Genomic DNA, 22369 nt, shown 5'->3' with positions numbered 1-22369 from the left:
TCCAAAAGAATGCGACCGCTTGCCCCTAGCCAAAAATGTGACTCAATATGAATGTGACCCCCCCCCCCTCTCAAGCATCAGTGGATTAATATCTAAACAAAACACAGGAGAATCCTCACCTTACTCCAACCTTACATTAATCTAATCACACACCAAATAGCACCGCTTATTAGTGCTGAGTAGAGTACTTCCGTTAAAACAATACATGCGCGCTGGCTCGTGTCGGCCTTTGACGCAGTCGCAAAGAACAATGGCACCGTGTTAGCGTGGGTGGCGTCTGTCTGGACTTGCAGGTGTGATCAGTGATGACATGAGTGAGTAGAACGCTTGTCTTGACCCCAGCAGTGACAATTCACAGGATGTAATTAGTGTTTGAATGACATTGTTTATATACTTGTTACAAGTGCTGCTCAATCGTGTGCGAAATACGCTACAGTCGGAAAGCGCACGTTAAATCTCCTATATCAGTCAGTCAGTTAGCTGCTCAATAAATAGCGATGAGGAATACATAGTTATTTGTTTTCAGCTTAAATCTAAGTTGGTATTTCTGCTACCCAAAATGTCTTATTGTTGATATAAATGCGATGTTTAATAATGCAAGCAAAGACAACTCGCATTTATCGCATTTAATTCACGCTTGCGATAATTTCAAGATTTACAGTATATAATTTCATATTATATAAGAGGGTCTATATTACTAGCGGGAAACATAACAAAAATAAATATTTTTATGTTTACTTTTTTTCTGGACTGGATAGTTTTCAATAGGGGTGAGGCCCGTGAAACGAAAAATGAGAAATGTGTGGCCTGGCCTGACCTGAAACAGGAAGTGTTTACACCAGACTCGAACAAACCTGGCCAACTGCACAGATATATACTGCCATTGCACAACAATACCGATACTCAATATCACAATCATGTTTCAAGGACAAAGGAGGGAATTATGCACTTTCGTATGCACTTTCTACCAAACAGAATGTCTTTCTGCTCATCTCAAACAGATCAAAACATGACAAGAGAAAGGAGAAAATCTGTCCACATGGGGAAAATTCCAAGTCATATATACATGCAGTAAATGAATAGTCTTTGGTTGTAGTCATATATACAGCTATATGACGGTGATCTGTAAATAATCGAGTCTGGACCAGACAAACCGGCGGTTGACATCATGAGCAACACTGCTGGGATATGATGACACACTATTAGCCAAAGTCATGGAGCGTGACCACCTGATGAGTCATCTGCGATACCTCCTGTTGTAAAACAATCAGTGGAGATCTTAGTCAATGTCTCATGTTGACAGTGTGTGGCTGTTAAAACACTTAATGTAGATCTCAGTGGATGTCTCATGTTGACAGTGTGTGGCTGTTAAAACACTTAATGTAGATCTCAGTGGATGCCTCGTGTTGACACCGTGTGGCTGTTTAATCAATCAGTGGAACTCTCGGTGGATGTTTCCTCTACCGGAAGTCATAGGTTGCATCATCCTTCTTCTCATCGTCGCTGTACGAGGCGAGGTCTGACGTGTTCTCCGAGGTGGTCTCGAGATCATCCATGACTATGGGCTTCCTGTGCTTCCTGTGCTGCCCCTTGGAGCAATCCGGCAACTTCCTCTCTCTCCCTGGAAATGACACTTTTCTTATTGTTTGTCTCTTGAATATGAACTGATAACAATTAACAAACAAAGGCACATACAAAGTGGGCCAACGCTGGCTGATTCCAGAATCCTTGAAGCGAGGAGTAAATGGTGTTTATTGACATTATTCCCACTCGAAATCTCATTGCCAGAGTTTCTTTTCTTTCAATCATGGGTGTTTTAGCCATTACTCATTTATTTCCAGAAATGGTGAGGTGAGGTGAAATTGGGTTTAACGTCGCGTCCAAGATTATTGCACTTATATAGCGACGTGCATGCACGTGTGTGTGTGTGGCTGCTTGTACTAGTCCGGACTGATGCTGATTTATAGTGCTAGCTCACTGAGATACCATGCCACAGTTAACATGAATACCCCACTCAGACACAGTATACTGACTCTGAGCCGACCAGTCCTTGTTTTAGCCCCTTAATGTCGAGCGCCAGACAGGGTAACAACAAGTACCATCTTTTAACGTCTTTTGGTATGACGCGGCCGGGGATCGAACCCCGGACCTTCCGCTCTCCGGGTGGACGCTCTACCACAAGACCACGGAGGCGGCATTTCCAGAAATGACTTCTGGACATGAAATAAAATATAATTCTAGACATATGTCAACATTTCCACCCAAGATACTAACAGGGATGAGGAGAGGAAAATGCATGGGAAATTTTTGTGTGAATATGTTTCAGTTGTTTTTATCAGTTGTGAAACTAAACATCACATTAAATGGAATAAAAGTTAAACATGTGGTTACTTATCCAGAGTAGGGTATAAGTTAGCTATTCCAATTCTTTCCTTAGTGAATCGGCCAATACAGGACAGTCCCGTTCTTGAACTCACAAGTTGTACTGGTTGATACCCCTCACACAACTCTTATGTCAGCAATACTACACAGCAGATCGTGCATGACAAATGTCACTGCAAGCCTGACCACCTGATCCTGTTAGTCGCCTCTTACAACAAGCATAGTCACCTTTTATGGCAAGAATTGGTTGGTGAAGATCAATTCTGTCCGGATCTTCAAGGGTTCAATAAGTGTTCAATGATACACAATCAATCAAGCCACTGAGTTGGACCACCTAATCCGTTTAGCTGCCTCTTACATCCAACTCAGTTTACTGGTAACTGTTCTAAGCCAGACTCCCTTCAGGACAAGATGTGATGTAAATGTGAAAGCTGCCTCTTACATCCAACTCAGTTTACTGGTAACTGTTCTAAGCCAGACTCCCTTCAGGACAAGATGTGATGTAAATGTGAAAGCTGTCTCTCACATCCAACTCAGTTTACTGGTAACTGTTGTAAGCCAGACTCCCTTCAGGACAAGATGTGATGTAAATGTGAAAGCTGCCTCTCACATCCAACTCAGTTTACTGGTAACTGTTCTAAGCCAGACTCCCTTCAGGACAAGATGTGATGTAAATGTGAAAGCTGCCTCTCACATCCAACTCAGTTTACTGGTAACTGTTCTAAGCCAGACTCCCTTCAGGACAAGATGTGATGTAAATGTGAAAGCTGCCTCTCACATCCAACTCAGTTTACTGGTAACTGTTCTAAGCCAGACTCCCTTCAGGACAAGATGTGATGTAAATGTGAAAGCTGCCTCTCACATCCAACTCAGTTTACTGGTAACTGTTCTAAGCCAGACTCCCTTCAGGACAAGATGTGATGTAAATGTGAAAGCTGCCTCTCACATCCAACTCAGTTTACTGGTAACTGTTGTAAGCCAGACTCCCTTCAGGACAAGATGTGATGTAAATGTGAAAGCTGCCTCTCACATCCAACTCAGTTTACTGGTAACTGTTCTAAGCCAGACTCCCTTCAGGACAAGATGTGATGTAAATGTGAAAGCTGCCTCTCACATCCAACTCAGTTTACTGGTAACTGTTCTAAGCCAGACTCCCTTCAGGACAAGATGTGATGTAAATGTGAAAGCTGCCTCTCACATCCAACTCAGTTTACTGGTAACTGTTCTAAGCCAGACTCCCTTCAGGTCAAGATGTGATGTAAATGTGAAAGCTGCCTCTTACATCCAACTCAGTTTACTGGTAACTGTTCTAAGCCAGACTCTCTTCAGGACAAGATGTGATGTGAATGTGAAAGCTGCCTCTCACATCCAACTCAGTTTACTGGTAACTGTTCTAAGCCAGACTCCCTTCAGGACAAGATGTGATGTAAATGTGAAAGCTGTCTCTCACATCCAACTCAGTTTACTGGTAACTGTTCTAAGCCAGACTCCCTTCAGGACAAGATGTGATGTCAATGTGAAAGCTGCCTCTCACATCCAACTCAGTTTACTGGTAACTGTTGTAAGCCAGACTCCCTTCAGGACAAGATGTGATGTGAATGTGAAAGCTGCCTCTCACATCCAACTCAGTTTACTGGTAACTGTTCTAAGCCAGACTCCCTTCAGGACAAGATGTGATGTAAATGTGAAAGCTGCCTCTTACATCCAACTCAGTTTACTGGTAACTGTTGTAAGCCAGACTCCCTTCAGGACAAGATGTGATGTAAATGTGAAAGCTGTCTCTCACATCCAACTCAGTTTACTGGTAACTGTTCTAAGCCAGACTCCCTTCAGGACAAGATGTGATGTGAATGTGAAAGCTGCCTCTCACATCCAACTCAGTTTACTTGTAACTGTTGTAAGCCAGACTCCCTTCAGGACAAGATGTGATGTAAATGTGAAAGCTGCCTCTCACATCCAACTCAGTTTACTGGTAACTGTTGTAAGCCAGACTCCCTTCAGGACAAGATGTGATGTAAATGTGAAAGCTGCCTCTCACATCCAACTCAGTTTACTGGTAACTGTTGTAAGCCAGACTCCCTTCAGGACAAGATGTGATGTAAATGTGAAAGCTGCCTCTTACATCCAACTCAGTTTACTGGTAACTGTTCTAAGCCAGACTCCCTTCAGGACAAGATGTGATGTAAATGTGAAAGCTGCCTCTCACATCCAACTCAGTTTACTGGAAACTGTTCTAAGCCAGACTCCCTTCAGGACAAGATGTGATGTAAATGTGAAAGCTGCCTCTCACATCCAACTCAGTTTACTGGAAACTGTTCTAAGCCAGACTCCCTTCAGGACAAGATGTGATGTAAATGTGAAAGCTGCCTCTCACATCCAACTCAGTTTACTGGTAACTGTTGTAAGCCAGACTCCCTTCAGGACAAGATGTGATGTAAATGTGAAAGCTGCCTCTCACATCCAACTCAGTTTACTGGAAACTGTTCTAAGCCAGACTCCCTTCAGGACAAGATGTGATGTAAATGTGAAAGCTGCCTCTCACATCCAACTCAGTTTACTGGTAACTGTTCTAAGCCAGACTCCCTTCAGGACAAGATGTGATGTAAATGTGAAAGCTGCCTCTCACATCCAACTCAGTTTACTGGTAACTGTTGTAAGCCAGACTCCCTTCAGGACAAGATGTGATGTAAATGTGAAAGCTGTCTCTCACATCCAACTCAGTTTACTGGTAACTGTTCTAAGCCAGACTCCCTTCAGGACAAGATGTGATGTAAATGTGAAAGCTGCCTCTCACATCCAACTCAGTTTACTGGTAACTGTTCTAAGCCAGACTCCCTTCAGGACAAGATGTGATGTAAATGTGAAAGCTGCCTCTCACATCCAACTCAGTTTACTGGTAACTGTTGTAAGCCAGACTCCCTTCAGGACAAGATGTGATGTGAATGTGAAAGCTGCCTCTCACATCCAACTCAGTTTACTGGTAACTGTTCTAAGCCAGACTCCCTTCAGGACAAGATGTGATGTAAATGTGAAAGCTGCCTCTCACATCCAACTCAGTTTACTGGTAACTGTTGTAAGCCAGACTCCCTTCAGGACAAGATGTGATGTGAATGTGAAAGCTGCCTCTCACATCCAACTCAGTTTACTGGTAACTGTTCTAAGCCAGACTCCCTTCAGGACAAGATGTGATGTAAATGTGAAAGCTGCCTCTTACATCCAACTCAGTTTACTGGTAACTGTTCTAAGCCAGACTCCCTTCAGGACAAGATGTGATGTAAATGTGAAAGCTGTCTCTCACATCCAACTCAGTTTACTGGTAACTGTTCTAAGCCAGACTCCCTTCAGGACAAGATGTGATGTGAATGTGAAAGCTGCCTCTCACATCCAACTCAGTTTACTGGTAACTGTTCTAAGCCAGACTCCCTTCAGGACAAGATGTGATGTAAATGTGAAAGCTGTCTCTCACATCCAACTCAGTTTACTGGTAACTGTTGTAAGCCAGACTCCCTTCAGGACAAGATGTGATGTGAATGTGAAAGCTGCCTCTCACATCCAACTCAGTTTACTTGTAACTGTTGTAAGCCAGACTCCCTTCAGGACAAGATGTGATGTAAATGTGAAAGCTGCCTCTCACATCCAACTCAGTTTACTTGTAACTGTTGTAAGCCAGACTCCCTTCAGGACAAGATGTGATGTAAATGTGAAAGCTGCCTCTCACATCCAACTCAGTTTACTGGTAACTGTTCTAAGCCAGACTCCCTTCAGGACAAGATGTGATGTAAATGTGAAAGCTGCCTCTCACATCCAACTCAGTTTACTGGTAACTGTTCTAAGCCAGACTCCCTTAAGGACAAGATGTGATGTAAATGTGAAAGCTGCCTCTCACATCCAACTCAGTTTACTGGTAACTGTTGTAAGCCAGACTCCCTTCAGGACAAGATGTGATGTAAATGTGAAAGCTGCCTCTCACATCCAACTCAGTTTACTGGTAACTGTTCTAAGCCAGACTCCCTTCAGGACAAGATGTGATGTAAATGTGAAAGCTGCCTCTCACATCCAACTCAGTTTACTGGTAACTGTTGTAAGCCAGACTCCCTTCAGGACAAGATGTGATGTAAATGTGAAAGCTGCCTCTCACATCCAACTCAGTTTACTGGAAACTGTTCTAAACCAGACTCCCTTCAGGACAAGATGTGATGTAAATGTGAAAGCTGCCTCTTACATCCAACTCAGTTTACTGGTAACTGTTCTAAGCCAGACTCCCTTAAGGACAAGATGTGATGTAAATGTGAAAGCTGCCTCTCACATCCAACTCAGTTTACTGGAAACTGTTCTAAGCCAGACTCCCTTCAGGACAAGATGTGATGTAAATGTGAAAGCTGCCTCTCACATCCAACTCAGTTTACTGGAAACTGTTCTAAGCCAGACTCCCTTCAGGACAAGATGTGATGTAAATGTGAAAGCTGCCTCTCACATCCAACTCAGTTTACTGGTAACTGTTGTAAGCCAGACTCCCTTCAGGACAAGATGTGATGTAAATGTGAAAGCTGCCTCTCACATCCAACTCAGTTTACTGGAAACTGTTCTAAGCCAGACTCCCTTCAGGACAAGATGTGATGTAAATGTGAAAGCTGCCTCTCACATCCAACTCAGTTTACTGGTAACTGTTGTAAGCCAGACTCCCTTCAGGACAAGATGTGATGTAAATGTGAAAGCTGCCTCTCACATCCAACTCAGTTTACTGGTAACTGTTGTAAGCCAGACTCCCTTCAGGACAAGATGTGATGTAAATGTGAAAGCTGCCTCTCACATCCAACTCAGTTTACTGGTAACTGTTCTAAGCCAGACTCCCTTCAGGACAAGATGTGATGTAAATGTGAAAGCTGCCTCTCACATCCAACTCAGTTTACTGGTAACTGTTCTAAGCCAGACTCCCTTCAGGACAAGATGTGATGTAAATGTGAAAGCTGCCTCTCACATCCAACTCAGTTTACTGGTAACTGTTGTAAGCCAGACTCCCTTCAGGACAAGATGTGATGTGAATGTGAAAGCTGCCTCTCACATCCAACTCAGTTTACTGGTAACTGTTCTAAGCCAGACTCCCTTCAGGACAAGATGTGATGTAAATGTGAAAGCTGCCTCTCACATCCAACTCAGTTTACTGGTAACTGTTGTAAGCCAGACTCCCTTCAGGACAAGATGTGATGTGAATGTGAAAGCTGCCTCTCACATCCAACTCAGTTTACTGGTAACTGTTCTAAGCCAGACTCCCTTCAGGACAAGATGTGATGTAAATGTGAAAGCTGCCTCTTACATCCAACTCAGTTTACTGGTAACTGTTCTAAGCCAGACTCCCTTCAGGACAAGATGTGATGTAAATGTGAAAGCTGTCTCTCACATCCAACTCAGTTTACTGGTAACTGTTGTAAGCCAGACTCCCTTCAGGACAAGATGTGATGTAAATGTGAAAGCTGCCTCTCACATCCAACTCAGTTTACTGGTAACTGTTCTAAGCCAGACTCCCTTCAGGACAAGATGTGATGTAAATGTGAAAGCTGCCTCTCACATCCAACTCAGTTTACTGGTAACTGTTCTAAGCCAGACTCCCTTCAGGACAAGATGTGATGTAAATGTGAAAGCTGCCTCTCACATCCAACTCAGTTTACTGGTAACTGTTGTAAGCCAGACTCCCTTCAGGACAAGATGTGATGTAAATGTGAAAGCTGCCTCTCACATCCAACTCAGTTTACTGGTAACTGTTCTAAGCCAGACTCCCTTCAGGACAAGATGTGATGTAAATGTGAAAGCTGCCTCTCACATCCAACTCAGTTTACTGGTAACTGTTGTAAGCCAGACTCCCTTCAGGACAAGATGTGATGTAAATGTGAAAGCTGCCTCTCACATCCAACTCAGTTTACTGGTAACTGTTCTAAGCCAGACTCCCTTCAGGACAAGATGTGATGTAAATGTGAAAGCTGCCTCTCACATCCAACTCAGTTTACTGGTAACTGTTGTAAGCCAGACTCCCTTCAGGACAAGATGTGATGTAAATGTGAAAGCTGCCTCTCACATCCAACTCAGTTTACTGGTAACTGTTCTAAGCCAGACTCCCTTCAGGACAAGATGTGATGTGAATGTGAAAGCTGCCTCTCACATCCAACTCAGTTTACTGGTAACTGTTCTAAGCCAGACTCCCTTCAGGACAAGATGTGATGTAAATGTGAAAGCTGCCTCTCACATCCAACTCAGTTTACTGGTAACTGTTGTAAGCCAGACTCCCTTCAGGACAAGATGTGATGTGAATGTGAAAGCTGCCTCTCACATCCAACTCAGTTTACTGGTAACTGTTCTAAGCCAGACTCCCTTCAGGACAAGATGTGATGTAAATGTGAAAGCTGCCTCTTACATCCAACTCAGTTTACTGGTAACTGTTCTAAGCCAGACTCCCTTCAGGACAAGATGTGATGTAAATGTGAAAGCTGTCTCTCACATCCAACTCAGTTTACTGGTAACTGTTCTAAGCCAGACTCCCTTCAGGACAAGATGTGATGTGAATGTGAAAGCTGCCTCTCACATCCAACTCAGTTTACTGGTAACTGTTGTAAGCCAGACTCCCTTCAGGACAAGATGTGATGTAAATGTGAAAGCTGCCTCTCACATCCAACTCAGTTTACTGGTAACTGTTCTAAGCCAGACTCCCTTCAGGACAAGATGTGATGTAAATGTGAAAGCTGCCTCTCACATCCAACTCAGTTTACTGGTAACTGTTCTAAGCCAGACTCCCTTCAGGACAAGATGTGATGTAAATGTGAAAGCTGCCTCTCACATCCAACTCAGTTTACTGGTAACTGTTGTAAGCCAGACTCCCTTCAGGACAAGATGTGATGTAAATGTGAAAGCTGCCTCTCACATCCAACTCAGTTTACTGGTAACTGTTCTAAGCCAGACTCCCTTCAGGACAAGATGTGATGTAAATGTGAAAGCTGCCTCTCACATCCAACTCAGTTTACTGGTAACTGTTCTAAGCCAGACTCCCTTCAGGACAAGATGTGATGTAAATGTGAAAGCTGCCTCTCACATCCAACTCAGTTTACTGGAAACTGTTCTAAGCCAGACTCCCTTCAGGACAAGATGTGATGTAAATGTGAAAGCTGCCTCTCACATCCAACTCAGTTTACTGGTAACTGTTGTAAGCCAGACTCCCTTCAGGACAAGATGTGATGTAAATGTGAAAGCTGCCTCTCACATCCAACTCAGTTTACTGGTAACTGTTGTAAGCCAGACTCCCTTCAGGACAAGATGTGATGTAAATGTGAAAGCTGCCTCTCACATCCAACTCAGTTTACTGGTAACTGTTGTAAGCCAGACTCCCTTCAGGACAAGATGTGATGTAAATGTGAAAGCTGCCTCTCACATCCAACTCAGTTTACTGGTAACTGTTGTAAGCCAGACTCCCTTCAGGACAAGATGTGATGTAAATGTGAAAGCTGCCTCTCACATCCAACTCAGTTTACTGGTAACTGTTCTAAGCCAGACTCCCTTCAGGACAAGATGTGATGTAAATGTGAAAGCTGCCTCTCACATCCAACTCAGTTTACTGGTAACTGTTCTAAGCCAGACTCCCTTCAGGACAAGATGTGATGTAAATGTGAAAGCTGCCTCTCACATCCAACTCAGTTTACTGGTAACTGTTCTAAGCCAGACTCCCTTCAGGACAAGATGTGATGTAAATGTGAAAGCTGCCTCTCACATCCAACTCAGTTTACTGGTAACTGTTGTAAGCCAGACTCCCTTCAGGACAAGATGTGATGTAAATGTGAAAGCTGCCTCTCACATCCAACTCAGTTTACTGGTAACTGTTCTAAGCCAGACTCCCTTCAGGACAAGATGTGATGTAAATGTGAAAGCTGCCTCTCACATCCAACTCAGTTTACGGGTAACTGTTCTAAGCCAGACTCCCTTCAGGACAAGATGTGATGTAAATGTGAAAGCTGCCTCTCACATCCAACTCAGTTTACTGGTAACTGTTGTAAGCCAGACTCCCTTCAGGACAAGATGTGATGTAAATGTGAAAGCTGCCTCTCACATCCAACTCAGTTTACTGGTAACTGTTCTAAGCCAGACTCCCTTCAGGACAAGATGTGATGTAAATGTGAAAGCTGCCTCTCACATCCAACTCAGTTTACTGGTAACTGTTCTAAGCCAGACTCCCTTCAGGACAAGATGTGATGTAAATGTGAAAGCTGCCTCTCACATCCAACTCAGTTTACTGGTAACTGTTCTAAGCCAGACTCCCTTCAGGACAAGATGTGATGTAAATGTGAAAGCTGCCTCTCACATCCAATTCAGTTTACTGGTAACTGTTGTAAGCCAGACTCCCTTCAGGACAAGATGTGATGTAAATGTGAAAGCTGCCTCTCACATCCAACTCAGTTTACTGGTAACTGTTGTAAGCCAGACTCCCTTCAGGACAAGATGTGATGTAAATGTGAAAGCTGCCTCTCACATCCAACTCAGTTTACTGGTAACTGTTCTAAGCCAGACTCCCTTCAGGACAAGATGTGATGTGAATGTGAAAGCTGCCTCTCACATCCAACTCAGTTTACTGGTAACTGTTCTAAGCCAGACTCCCTTCAGGACAAGATGTGATGTAAATGTGAAAGCTGCCTCTCACATCCAACTCAGTTTACTGGTAACTGTTGTAAGCCAGACTCCCTTCAGGACAAGATGTGATGTGAATGTGAAAGCTGCCTCTCACATCCAACTCAGTTTACTGGTAACTGTTCTAAGCCAGACTCCCTTCAGGACAAGATGTGATGTAAATGTGAAAGCTGCCTCTTACATCCAACTCAGTTTACTGGTAACTGTTCTAAGCCAGACTCCCTTCAGGACAAGATGTGATGTAAATGTGAAAGCTGTCTCTCACATCCAACTCAGTTTACTGGTAACTGTTCTAAGCCAGACTCCCTTCAGGACAAGATGTGATGTGAATGTGAAAGCTGCCTCTCACATCCAACTCAGTTTACTGGTAACTGTTGTAAGCCAGACTCCCTTCAGGACAAGATGTGATGTAAATGTGAAAGCTGCCTCTCACATCCAACTCAGTTTACTGGTAACTGTTCTAAGCCAGACTCCCTTCAGGACAAGATGTGATGTAAATGTGAAAGCTGCCTCTCACATCCAACTCAGTTTACTGGTAACTGTTCTAAGCCAGACTCCCTTCAGGACAAGATGTGATGTAAATGTGAAAGCTGCCTCTCACATCCAACTCAGTTTACTGGTAACTGTTGTAAGCCAGACTCCCTTCAGGACAAGATGTGATGTAAATGTGAAAGCTGCCTCTCACATCCAACTCAGTTTACTGGTAACTGTTCTAAGCCAGACTCCCTTCAGGACAAGATGTGATGTAAATGTGAAAGCTGCCTCTCACATCCAACTCAGTTTACTGGTAACTGTTCTAAGCCAGACTCCCTTCAGGACAAGATGTGATGTAAATGTGAAAGCTGCCTCTCACATCCAACTCAGTTTACTGGAAACTGTTCTAAGCCAGACTCCCTTCAGGACAAGATGTGATGTAAATGTGAAAGCTGCCTCTCACATCCAACTCAGTTTACTGGTAACTGTTGTAAGCCAGACTCCCTTCAGGACAAGATGTGATGTAAATGTGAAAGCTGCCTCTCACATCCAACTCAGTTTACTGGTAACTGTTGTAAGCCAGACTCCCTTCAGGACAAGATGTGATGTAAATGTGAAAGCTGCCTCTCACATCCAACTCAGTTTACTGGTAACTGTTGTAAGCCAGACTCCCTTCAGGACAAGATGTGATGTAAATGTGAAAGCTGCCTCTCACATCCAACTCAGTTTACTGGTAACTGTTGTAAGCCAGACTCCCTTCAGGACAAGATGTGATGTAAATGTGAAAGCTGCCTCTCACATCCAACTCAGTTTACTGGTAACTGTTCTAAGCCAGACTCCCTTCAGGACAAGATGTGATGTAAATGTGAAAGCTGCCTCTCACATCCAACTCAGTTTACTGGTAACTGTTCTAAGCCAGACTCCCTTCAGGACAAGATGTGATGTAAATGTGAAAGCTGCCTCTCACATCCAACTCAGTTTACTGGTAACTGTTCTAAGCCAGACTCCCTTCAGGACAAGATGTGATGTAAATGTGAAAGCTGCCTCTCACATCCAACTCAGTTTACTGGTAACTGTTGTAAGCCAGACTCCCTTCAGGACAAGATGTGATGTAAATGTGAAAGCTGCCTCTCACATCCAACTCAGTTTACTGGTAACTGTTCTAAGCCAGACTCCCTTCAGGACAAGATGTGATGTAAATGTGAAAGCTGCCTCTCACATCCAACTCAGTTTACGGGTAACTGTTCTAAGCCAGACTCCCTTCAGGACAAGATGTGATGTAAATGTGAAAGCTGCCTCTCACATCCAACTCAGTTTACTGGTAACTGTTGTAAGCCAGACTCCCTTCAGGACAAGATGTGATGTAAATGTGAAAGCTGCCTCTCACATCCAACTCAGTTTACTGGTAACTGTTCTAAGCCAGACTCCCTTCAGGACAAGATGTGATGTAAATGTGAAAGCTGCCTCTCACATCCAACTCAGTTTACGGGTAACTGTTCTAAGCCAGACTCCCTTCAGGACAAGATGTGATGTAAATGTGAAAGCTGCCTCTCACATCCAACTCAGTTTACTGGTAACTGTTGTAAGCCAGACTCCCTTCAGGACAAGATGTGATGTAAATGTGAAAGCTGCCTCTCACATCCAACTCAGTTTACTGGTAACTGTTCTAAGCCAGACTCCCTTCAGGACAAGATGTGATGTAAATGTGAAAGCTGCCTCTCACATCCAACTCAGTTTACTGGTAACTGTTGTAAGCCAGACTCCCTTCAGGACAAGATGTGATGTAAATGTGAAAGGAACTTGTGGAGTTCAACATTTCTGCTAGTTTCATTAAGAAACTAGAAAGTGTTTTTACTCGTAAAAACATATGTCTCCCCCCACTCCCCTAACCCCCATTCATTCGTTTACTTCACGTTAAACCCCATCTCTTCATTCCCACCCTCCATTACTAAATAACAGAGACAAAAATAGAACTCCTAGAAATTTCAAACAACTAATGGGCACCACTTCAGCGTCTAATCAACACCACTAATCCCTCAATCATTTACCCACCTGACAGTGTAGTCATCTAAGTAGCACAGTTTTCTTGTTACTGAAGTATTTGTAGAAAATCCACTTAAAGTACTAATAGAGTTTGGACACAAATATATTAATATCCCCAACATATCAGAAATGATGTAGCAATGTTATATGGCACAAAGGAAAGTCTCTGTGATGTAATTGCCCGTGTATCTGACTCTGCAGGTCTTCTACATAATGACATATGTGATGTCATGGAAACTGTAATAGCAAGGCACCACACCAGCTCTCTGATGTGAAAGATCCTTGACATAAATATGGTCAATAACAGTTTCTTTCCTGGTAGTGGACACTTCAATCAGCTGCGTGAAGGGTTTTTGCAGAAGAGGTTGCGCTTTGAGTTTCTGAGTTATGGTCCGGAAACAAAGCTTACTCCCATTCAGAGCCTATGTTCAAGTTATCTCCATGGAAACGAGAAAAAATAAAAATGTCAAAAATCTCTAAATAGCAAAAGGCACCACTTCAGTGCTGGGTTAATGTGTATACAAAGTTTCGCGAAAAAATATTAAACGGTTTCCGAGTTATGGTCCGGAAACCAAGCTTACCCCCATTCAGAGTCTATGTTCAAGTTATCTCCATGGAAACGAGAAAAAATAAAAATGTCAAAAATCTCTAAATAGCAAAAGGCACCACTTCAGTGCTGGGTTAATGTGTATTCAAAGTTTCGCAAAAAATTTTAAACGGTTTCTGAGTTATGGTCCGACGCCGACGCCGACGGGAACCGTGCCAAAAACAATATGTCTCCCTCCATTCTGGGGGAGACATAATAAACAGAATACATGTATGTGGAACTATTTGCCAAGCCGACTGCCGTCTCTACTCACGCCTGGAGAGGAGGAAGGGAACATCTTCATCAGACACCTCCGAGTCGGAGTTGACAAACTTCTCGAAGTCCACCGTCAGGCCAATGGGCTGTGGGAAGCAAGCAATTATAGGTCAAACATTCTTGAAGTTTAATGAACATGTCATGCAAGTGTTAAACCTTTAGTTGCCCAATATATGAAATCATTTGCTTATTAACGATGGCCTAAGCTCCACACTTACTTGACATAGTGGCTACTAAAATAGGTGAGGTGAGGTGAGGTGAGGTGAGGTGAGGTGAGGTGAGGTGAAATTGGGTTTAATATTGCGTCCAAGATTATTGCACTTACATAGCGACGTGCATGCACGTGTGTGTGGCTGCTTTTACTAGTCCGGACTGATGCCGATTTATTGTGCCACTTCACTGAGAAAACATGCCGCAGTTTAACCTGAATACCCCACTCAGACAGTATACTGACTCAGAGCCAACCAGTCCTTGTTTTAGCCCCTTTATGCCGAGTGAGACAGGGTAATAACAAGTACCATCTTTTAACGTCTTTTGGTATGATGCGGCCGAGTACTAAAACAGGACAACCTACCTACACTCAGATAACAGATCTGTTCCTTGCAAACGCTTGCTGTAAATCCCATTTAATCGTCTCGTTAGGGATTCACTAATTGCCCCAATACTCTCATAGGGGCGGAAAGGATTGGCCAAATTATCTTAAGGCATTGCAATTTGCTGTGCAGAGGTGCACGTTACAGGGGTGCCAGAAACCTATGATCATGGGTTTGAAATTCCAGATCTAAACCGATTATATTTGTAGGTTTGTCTCCACCACATCCTTACTCCCTCACGGAAAGCATCTAACACCAGCATCCCTTCAGCTTTCTGCCCACATCAAGCTGACACGCTGTGGTGTAACTGGAATACTATTGAAAGCAACTTTATATCATGACTCCCGGCAAGTGAAAGGTCCTGCTTCCTGCCTATGACTGGGAAGCAACATGATCTCACCTTTTGTTTCTGTCGGAGCAGACGGCTCCACTTCCCCTTGATCTGCTTCTTGAGGGAGACGGAAGTCTGGTTCTCGTGGACGTCTATGTCCGTCTTCTGAGGCAGAATTTCCTCAAACAACTCATAGTCAAAAGATTTGTTGTGTTTTGATGATCTGAAAGTCAGGACAGATGGAGTCTGTACAGCATGACTACCCAATAGGCCAAGAATGAGAACCAATATGAATGCTTCAGGACAAGCCTTTAAGCAGGGTATGAAACTCCCAAAAAATTCAGCCAGACCACAGGACTGGCTAGCTGAAACACTTGCCAGCCCTGACCAAAACCTGCCTGCCCAATATAATCATATGTTTCTCAGGATAATTTAATTAAAAATATGAAAACTGATTGCTTGTAGCATAAGCGCATCGCTAAATGTTAGGTTGTCTAAAAGCTAACGGGGTTTCTTGTTGGTTACATTTTATCATTCATCTTTACATGTGAATTAATGCTTATCATCGGGAAATATTTAGAATACTGTCACATATGAAATATAACCCGACCGTCGGGCAGGGGGATTTGAAAATCTGGCAGCCCGAGTTGAAATCAACCCGTCTCGGACGGTCGGGCAGGCAGGTATTTCGAACACTGCTGTAAGGCCCCTCATGCACAGCAAGTGCTAATCTTAATATTAACTGAAATGGTGAAAATAAACAAAGTGGAATTTAAACAATTCAGGTTAAAATGAGTTTTAGCTATGCAAAAGTGACTTGTATTTCACAAAAACAGGATCAACAAAGAGAAAAAGGCTTTGTTACTAAATTTTACATTATGGCATTGTTTAGCATTAAATAAGGTATGTTTGTTTTGTTTGTTTGTTGTTTAAGGCCGATCTCAGCAATATTGCAGCTTTATGACTGCAGTCTGAAAATAATCCAGTCTGGACCAGACCAGACAATCCAGTGATTGACATCATGAGTACCAATCTACACAATTGGGAAATGATGTCATGCATCAACCAAGTCAGGAAGCCTGACCACCCGAACCGTATTAGTCTCTTAGCCTCCTATGACAAGCATGGGTTGCTGAAGACCTATTCTTCAACGGATCTTCACGGGTCATTGGCACTTTGTCGTAAATCCTTGACATGTCCTTGATCCTTTATTTGAAATTAGGAACCAACCTACCAACCCACAAACCAACAAAAAAAACAACCACCCACCAACAAACAACCAACCCACCAACCAACCCAAAACCCATCCACCCACCAACCAACCAACCCAAAACCCATCCACCCAACAACCAACAACCCACCCACCAACCAAACCAACCTGAAAGTGACATGTTGGTGAGAGATGGTGAAGTCCTCCCGGGAGATTCCCTTCAGTCTGACAGTGAGGACGACTCGGAAGGTGTTCTGGTACCAGCTCACAGCAACATAACTGAAACAACCAACGTCAACGTCGTACCGGCAAGACACAGAGTTTGCAATATTTGAAAGAAATTTGTGTGATGTCTGACAAACATTCATGAGGATGTATGATGTTCTCCCGACCATGCCAAGATGCAGTAGCCACTAAGTCTCACAAAAAATGTAATTTAGGCAAGATTCATGTGTGAAAAAAATGAAATAAATACAAACAGCCTGAACGAGTGAATGAGGTTGGTACAGATAGACGGCCAAAAAGGATGCAGGCTTAAGATGGTTACACTAATGTGTAACTCATGATTCACAGGTAGTGATGACAGACCAATGTTCATAATGTGGGTCAATCAGATGATCCTGGCACAGCTAAGGGAAGCAACTCTGCATAGAAAATATCAGTGGCTTCCTAATAATTAGATCTAAAACCAACACAGAGACAACACTGAGATAACCATGTCCTTGAAGCATGTTTACTTTGTGTCTTGTTCCTCGTCGTAGAGCAGCCTGGAATGATTGAGTGTCTGCTGTTGCTTGGGCAACCGTACAGCAATGGAGGCCTCTAGTTCCTGGCACAGTTTCCTTGTTGTATGGTCCTCCAGGTCCCGCTGCAGGACACTGAAAACATACAGTTGTCATAGTGATGTGCAAGACAAGCACAAGAGAAACTGGAAACATACAGTTGTCATAGTAACAGTAGTCATAGTGCTGTGCAAGACAAGCAACAAAGGGACTGGAAACATACAGTTGTCATAGTAACAGTAGTCATAGTGATGTGCGAGACAAGAAACAAAGGGACTGGAAACATACAGTTGTCATAGTAACAGTAGCCATTGTGATGTGCAAGACAAGGAACAAAGGGACTGGAAACATACAGTTGTCATAGTAACAGTAGTCATAGTGATGTGCAAGACAAGCAACAAAGGGACTGGAAACATACAGTTGTCATAGTAACAGTAGTCATAGTGATGTGCAAGACAAGGAACAAAGGGACTGGAAACATAAAGTTGTCATAGTTATAGTAGTCATCGTGATGTGCAAGACAAGGAACAAAGGGAATGGAAACATACAGTTGTCATAGTAACAGTAGTCATAGTGATGTGCAAGACAAGCAACAAAGGGACTGGAAACATACAGTTGTCATAGTAACAGTAGTCATAGTGATGTGCAAGACAAGGAACAAAGGGAATGGAAACATACAGTTGTGAAGGTAATAATAAAAAATATCATATTATCAATATAGAATCATTGTGTATCCCCTATAAAAAACTTGCAGTACAGCGGAAATTTGTGAAAACAAGATGAAAACCCAGGGGCCATGTCATAACTCTAACATTAATAATCAAGTATTTGAGGGGGTACTTACCGTATTTTCTTGAGTATAGTGCGCACTTTTTTTCGAAAAAACACAGCTGTGTAGAAGGGGGTGCGCATTATACACGAATTATGAGTTTGGATGTTTTTTTCCCCCATGGAAAGACATTACCGTGAACACGAAACACCGGGAATACCATGTCAACAAATCCATACTGAAGTACGCAAAATAATTATGTAATTACACTGTCTGGCTATAAAAAGTGTTCTTTGTATATCTGGACTTATGTTTGTAACTTATTTCATTGATTTTATTCAAAATTCCTTATAATATTGTTTTTATTAATTTCGGCGAAATCGTCTGTGAAGCGATCGGAAGATCGCACAACTCACCGTTATTAACAGCAACCACGGTCAGAATACCGCTATTGACGCCTTGAAACAAACTTTAGTTGACAGAGAATGGATACATATATCATAAATGACATACTTTGACTCGTTAAAAGTCATATTTGGTTTTGTTTGACGATTCTATGTCAACATGATATTCTCGCAATCACGTGATCACGTGCGCGTGAGCCTTGACGGTGACTGGTCAGACATGTTCCATGTAAAAAATAATACCCGGGAATAGTGATCAGCTGCTTCGCTTAGGGTTATTATTATTTTAAATATGTTTAATAAAGGTTGCATATAATTAAGAAAATAATGGAATATATTATTCCTGATAAATAAAATAGTTTCAGATACAATTGTTGCCGATCCTTGCATTAAAAATCTTATAAAGTTATATCATTGGGTGTGTCTTGACCGAATCACCGGTCGATTCCAAGAAAACGTGTGTACAGCTGATTGCTGTTTCCAGCTTAGTTTACGAGAAAATATGCAAGGTAATCTTAATCCCTAAATATAAAACAATGCCTAGCAGAACAATAAATACTATTTAAACGGTAAATAAACATGTCTGGTGATTTTTTATCTCAAATTTCGAATTTGTACTGACGAAGTTTCTCAGCACCGGTTCGTTTGACGGACTTTGCTGAAAGGGTACGGTGGAAAAATTTTCTGCGCATAATATTCAAATTTCTTTTTTTCCAAAATATTGAACCCGCTAGAGGGGGGTGCGCATTATACATGGGTGCGCACTATACTCAAGAAAATACGGTAGATTCCAATACTACAGAAGAATACCAAGGGAGCCCGGATTTCATATTCAAGACAAATTTAACATTTCCCTAAATCACACATCAGTAAACTATGGGGTTTCTTGGCTGTCCTTAGTAACCTATCTATGCTTGTCACAAGAGGCCACTAAATGGATTGGGTGATCAGGAAAGGTAACCTTGTTGATAATGTGGGATGTTGTTCGTACTATCTATCACTGGATTGTCCACTGATTATTTAATGGCTGCGATATAGCTTGAATATTGCTTACTTGGCATAAAATAACAAACAAACAAATCAACATGACATTAACAAGAACTTGTGTTCTGGAATTGACAGTATAAAGTTGCTTTGTTTTCTCATTTTAAATTACTGGAGACAGCAGAATGAGTGTGAGAAATGTTGCTATGACAACTTACCCCTGTAGCACGATGACAAGCCTGTGCTCCAACAACAGCGTCTTGTTCTTGCGACTTGCCTGTGCAAGATGGTGACACAGCAGCACCACCTGGTGGACACACTGTCAAACACAGACACAGCATCAGCAAACAGACATACAGAGTATTATCAAATAGGGCTGGGTAAAAAGATTGATAATCGGAATTATCGTCAATGGGAATAAATATTAACGATTATCGATATGAAACTGTTGTCATCAATAATTACTCACATGAACTATATTGATGAAATAAAATTTAGATTTACTCAAACAGACTTGTCATTGTCAATAATGTCAATTGTCGAAGATGGACAGCAACTGGTTTTGTTATATCTCAAATGTCCAAAAAATAATCCATGCCCAAAGTGTCACTGTTCACCAGTGGCGTGAAATCTGTTGATTTCTTTCAGGACTTTCGTGCATATTTGCTTGAAGTTCCTTCTCCGATATTTACGGATAAGTGATCGATATTTAGTCAGCAATTATTGATCTCTATGATCTATATCAATAGCCCGCCCTATTATCGAAGGTTAAACTTGAGTCAAATAGACATTTCTGCATGTGAAAACATTTCATTTGTGACGGAACAACAACAAAGACCACCAGCAATCTGTTTCACGGCCACACATTTACACATACCATGATGGTCACAATGCCGGCACTACTTTATTGCTTGCAAGGGAATTCTAATTACAAGTGAAAGTGCATAAAGTACATAAACAGATTAACTATGGTATAATGAAAACATTGGGTGGTCCTTAACTTATTTTTAGTAGTATATTGTTATGAGCTCATTATTAACAATCAAACATTAGTAAAAAAACATGGAGAGTATGCATATCTTTTTGATCAAGAGAAAACAATTTGTTTCAAATTTGATGGGGGGTTCCCTGAGAATAATAAATTCCTGTTCTATTTATCAAAGTGGATGTGAAAACATTTAACATCAGTACTGGCAGACTAGTAAAGCGAATGATATCACTCATATCTGGAAACTATATCATTCAGTATGGCCAATATGACATTTCAAGATTATTGTGCTACAGTGTACTGACACCAAGGTAACCAGTCTTTCTTTTGTCCCCTTAATGCTGAGCACCAGGCAGGGTAACATCAAGTACCATCTTTTATAACGTCTTTTGGTATGGCGTGGCAGGGGATCGAACCACCGCTCTATCCACTTGCCATGAAAGCCATCATGCCCAGCATGAACACATCTCTGACCTGCGGTCAAGACCGCTCCTCACCTTGCAACACCTGGTGTCCTCCAGCCTCTGTATCACGGCATCCACTAGGACGTCCCTCTTCAGCTCAGAGTGGGCACTGCCAACAACACCAAGTCATGTCAACAAATGACAGCCAGAATATACTGCAGGCTATTTGAGGTCAATATCTGGATTATGTCACAGATAACACTTCAAAATGAAACAGAAGCAGAAACATCACAGCTAGCCACCATATGTCCTCAAAGGTTAAAAAAATCATATCCTTCAAGTCCAAAAGAATTACTTCGATATCAATATATCAATAATATTTGTGCAGTAGATTTAAGAAAAATCACTGCCAGCAGTCAAATTAGAACAAAGTGTTAAAGCAGCCCCATTTCACGGGGCTGCAACAAAAACTAGACACGAGTTCCTGCATATACTTGGTCTGAGAGTGAGCCTCACACAACACTAGGAATGTAATGTTAATAATTTACTCCAGAATTACTGAATATTAATGTGATCCCTGCTTACTTCTGCCAGTGTGCCAGACTTGCCAGGAAGGTGAGGGCCGCCTCGATGACGTCATGCGTGTTTTCCCCGTTCAGCAAGTCCGGAACCTTCCTGCACACTGGCGTCTCCATCACAGCCTGGCTTACACTGTCAATATAACCAAATACATACGCACTGTGCCAATACAAGCTGTAGCAGGATCCCTCCAAGGCTGGTTACACAGTATCACATGGACCAATAGGATCTCATCATTCTGACACAAAGGTTTGATAAATACAATTATGTCCAATTTCACAAGACACAATTACATGCAATTAATACAACATAGTTTCCACTTCAAGACGTCATTTCACATTATTAGGGCAAAATGAATAAATATGGGTTTTTAGGGTTGACATATTCTATTCAGGCAGATTAATGTCTCAATTTATAAATGGATGGCAATAGCACATTCTGTAACAATAAGTTATGATTGATGTTACAATGTAGACCTTATCGACCTTTGTTGTTCCTTGACTTAACTCTAGCCCCATACTCTTCTTGAAAGCGATTTTGATGCCTGCTAAAGATTTGTCTGTTTCTTATTTAATGCAGCACTCAGCAATTTTCAGCTATATGACAGTGGTCTGTACAATATCGAGTCTTGACCAGACAATCCAGTGATTGACATCATGAGCATCAGTCAACACACTTGGGATACGATGACATGCATCAACCATGTCGCCTCTTACGACAAGCATAGTCGCCTTGTACGGCAGGCATGAAGAGTTATTCTAAATAAGATCTTCACAGGTCGCCTGCTTAAGAGTTTTTGATGAGCAAATACCCAAATGGCCTACAGAGTTAATGTCTTCAGTACCTTTGAGATTCCTTGAGGAGACATGCCAGGGCATGGAGAGACAAGCCCTGTATCTGAAA

General features: G+C 42.2%; 1 protein-coding gene across 4 annotated transcripts in view; it reads right to left on the bottom strand.

The window, feature by feature from the left end:
* Positions 1-364: 364 nt before the first annotated feature.
* Positions 365-22369, bottom strand: part of LOC124134873 (putative ATP-dependent RNA helicase TDRD12) — a 98840-nt gene continuing 76835 nt past the window's right edge. For all 4 annotated transcript variants that reach the window (XM_048397500.1, XM_048397503.1, XM_048397501.1 and 1 more), the window contains 9 exons: positions 22311-22363; positions 21473-21598; positions 20981-21056; positions 19714-19814; positions 17294-17434; positions 16725-16835; positions 15416-15569; positions 14421-14508; positions 365-1621 (listed from right to left, as the gene is read on the bottom strand). In XM_048397500.1, coding sequence (XP_048253457.1) covers positions 1461-1621; positions 14421-14508; positions 15416-15569; positions 16725-16835; positions 17294-17434; positions 19714-19814; positions 20981-21056; positions 21473-21598; positions 22311-22363 — 1011 coding nt within the window. In that variant the 3' untranslated portion in view covers positions 365-1460. The remainder of the gene's footprint in view (positions 1622-14420; positions 14509-15415; positions 15570-16724; positions 16836-17293; positions 17435-19713; positions 19815-20980; positions 21057-21472; positions 21599-22310; positions 22364-22369) is intronic.

Source organism: Haliotis rufescens, unplaced genomic scaffold (assembly GCF_023055435.1).
Source record: "Haliotis rufescens isolate VD_foot unplaced genomic scaffold, xgHalRufe1.0.p SCAF_17, whole genome shotgun sequence".
In the NCBI taxonomy this organism is placed as follows: Eukaryota; Metazoa; Mollusca; class Gastropoda; order Lepetellida; family Haliotidae; genus Haliotis; species Haliotis rufescens.
The sequence above is the reverse complement of the archived record's forward strand: the minus strand, read 5'-3'. Positions and strand labels throughout refer to the sequence as shown.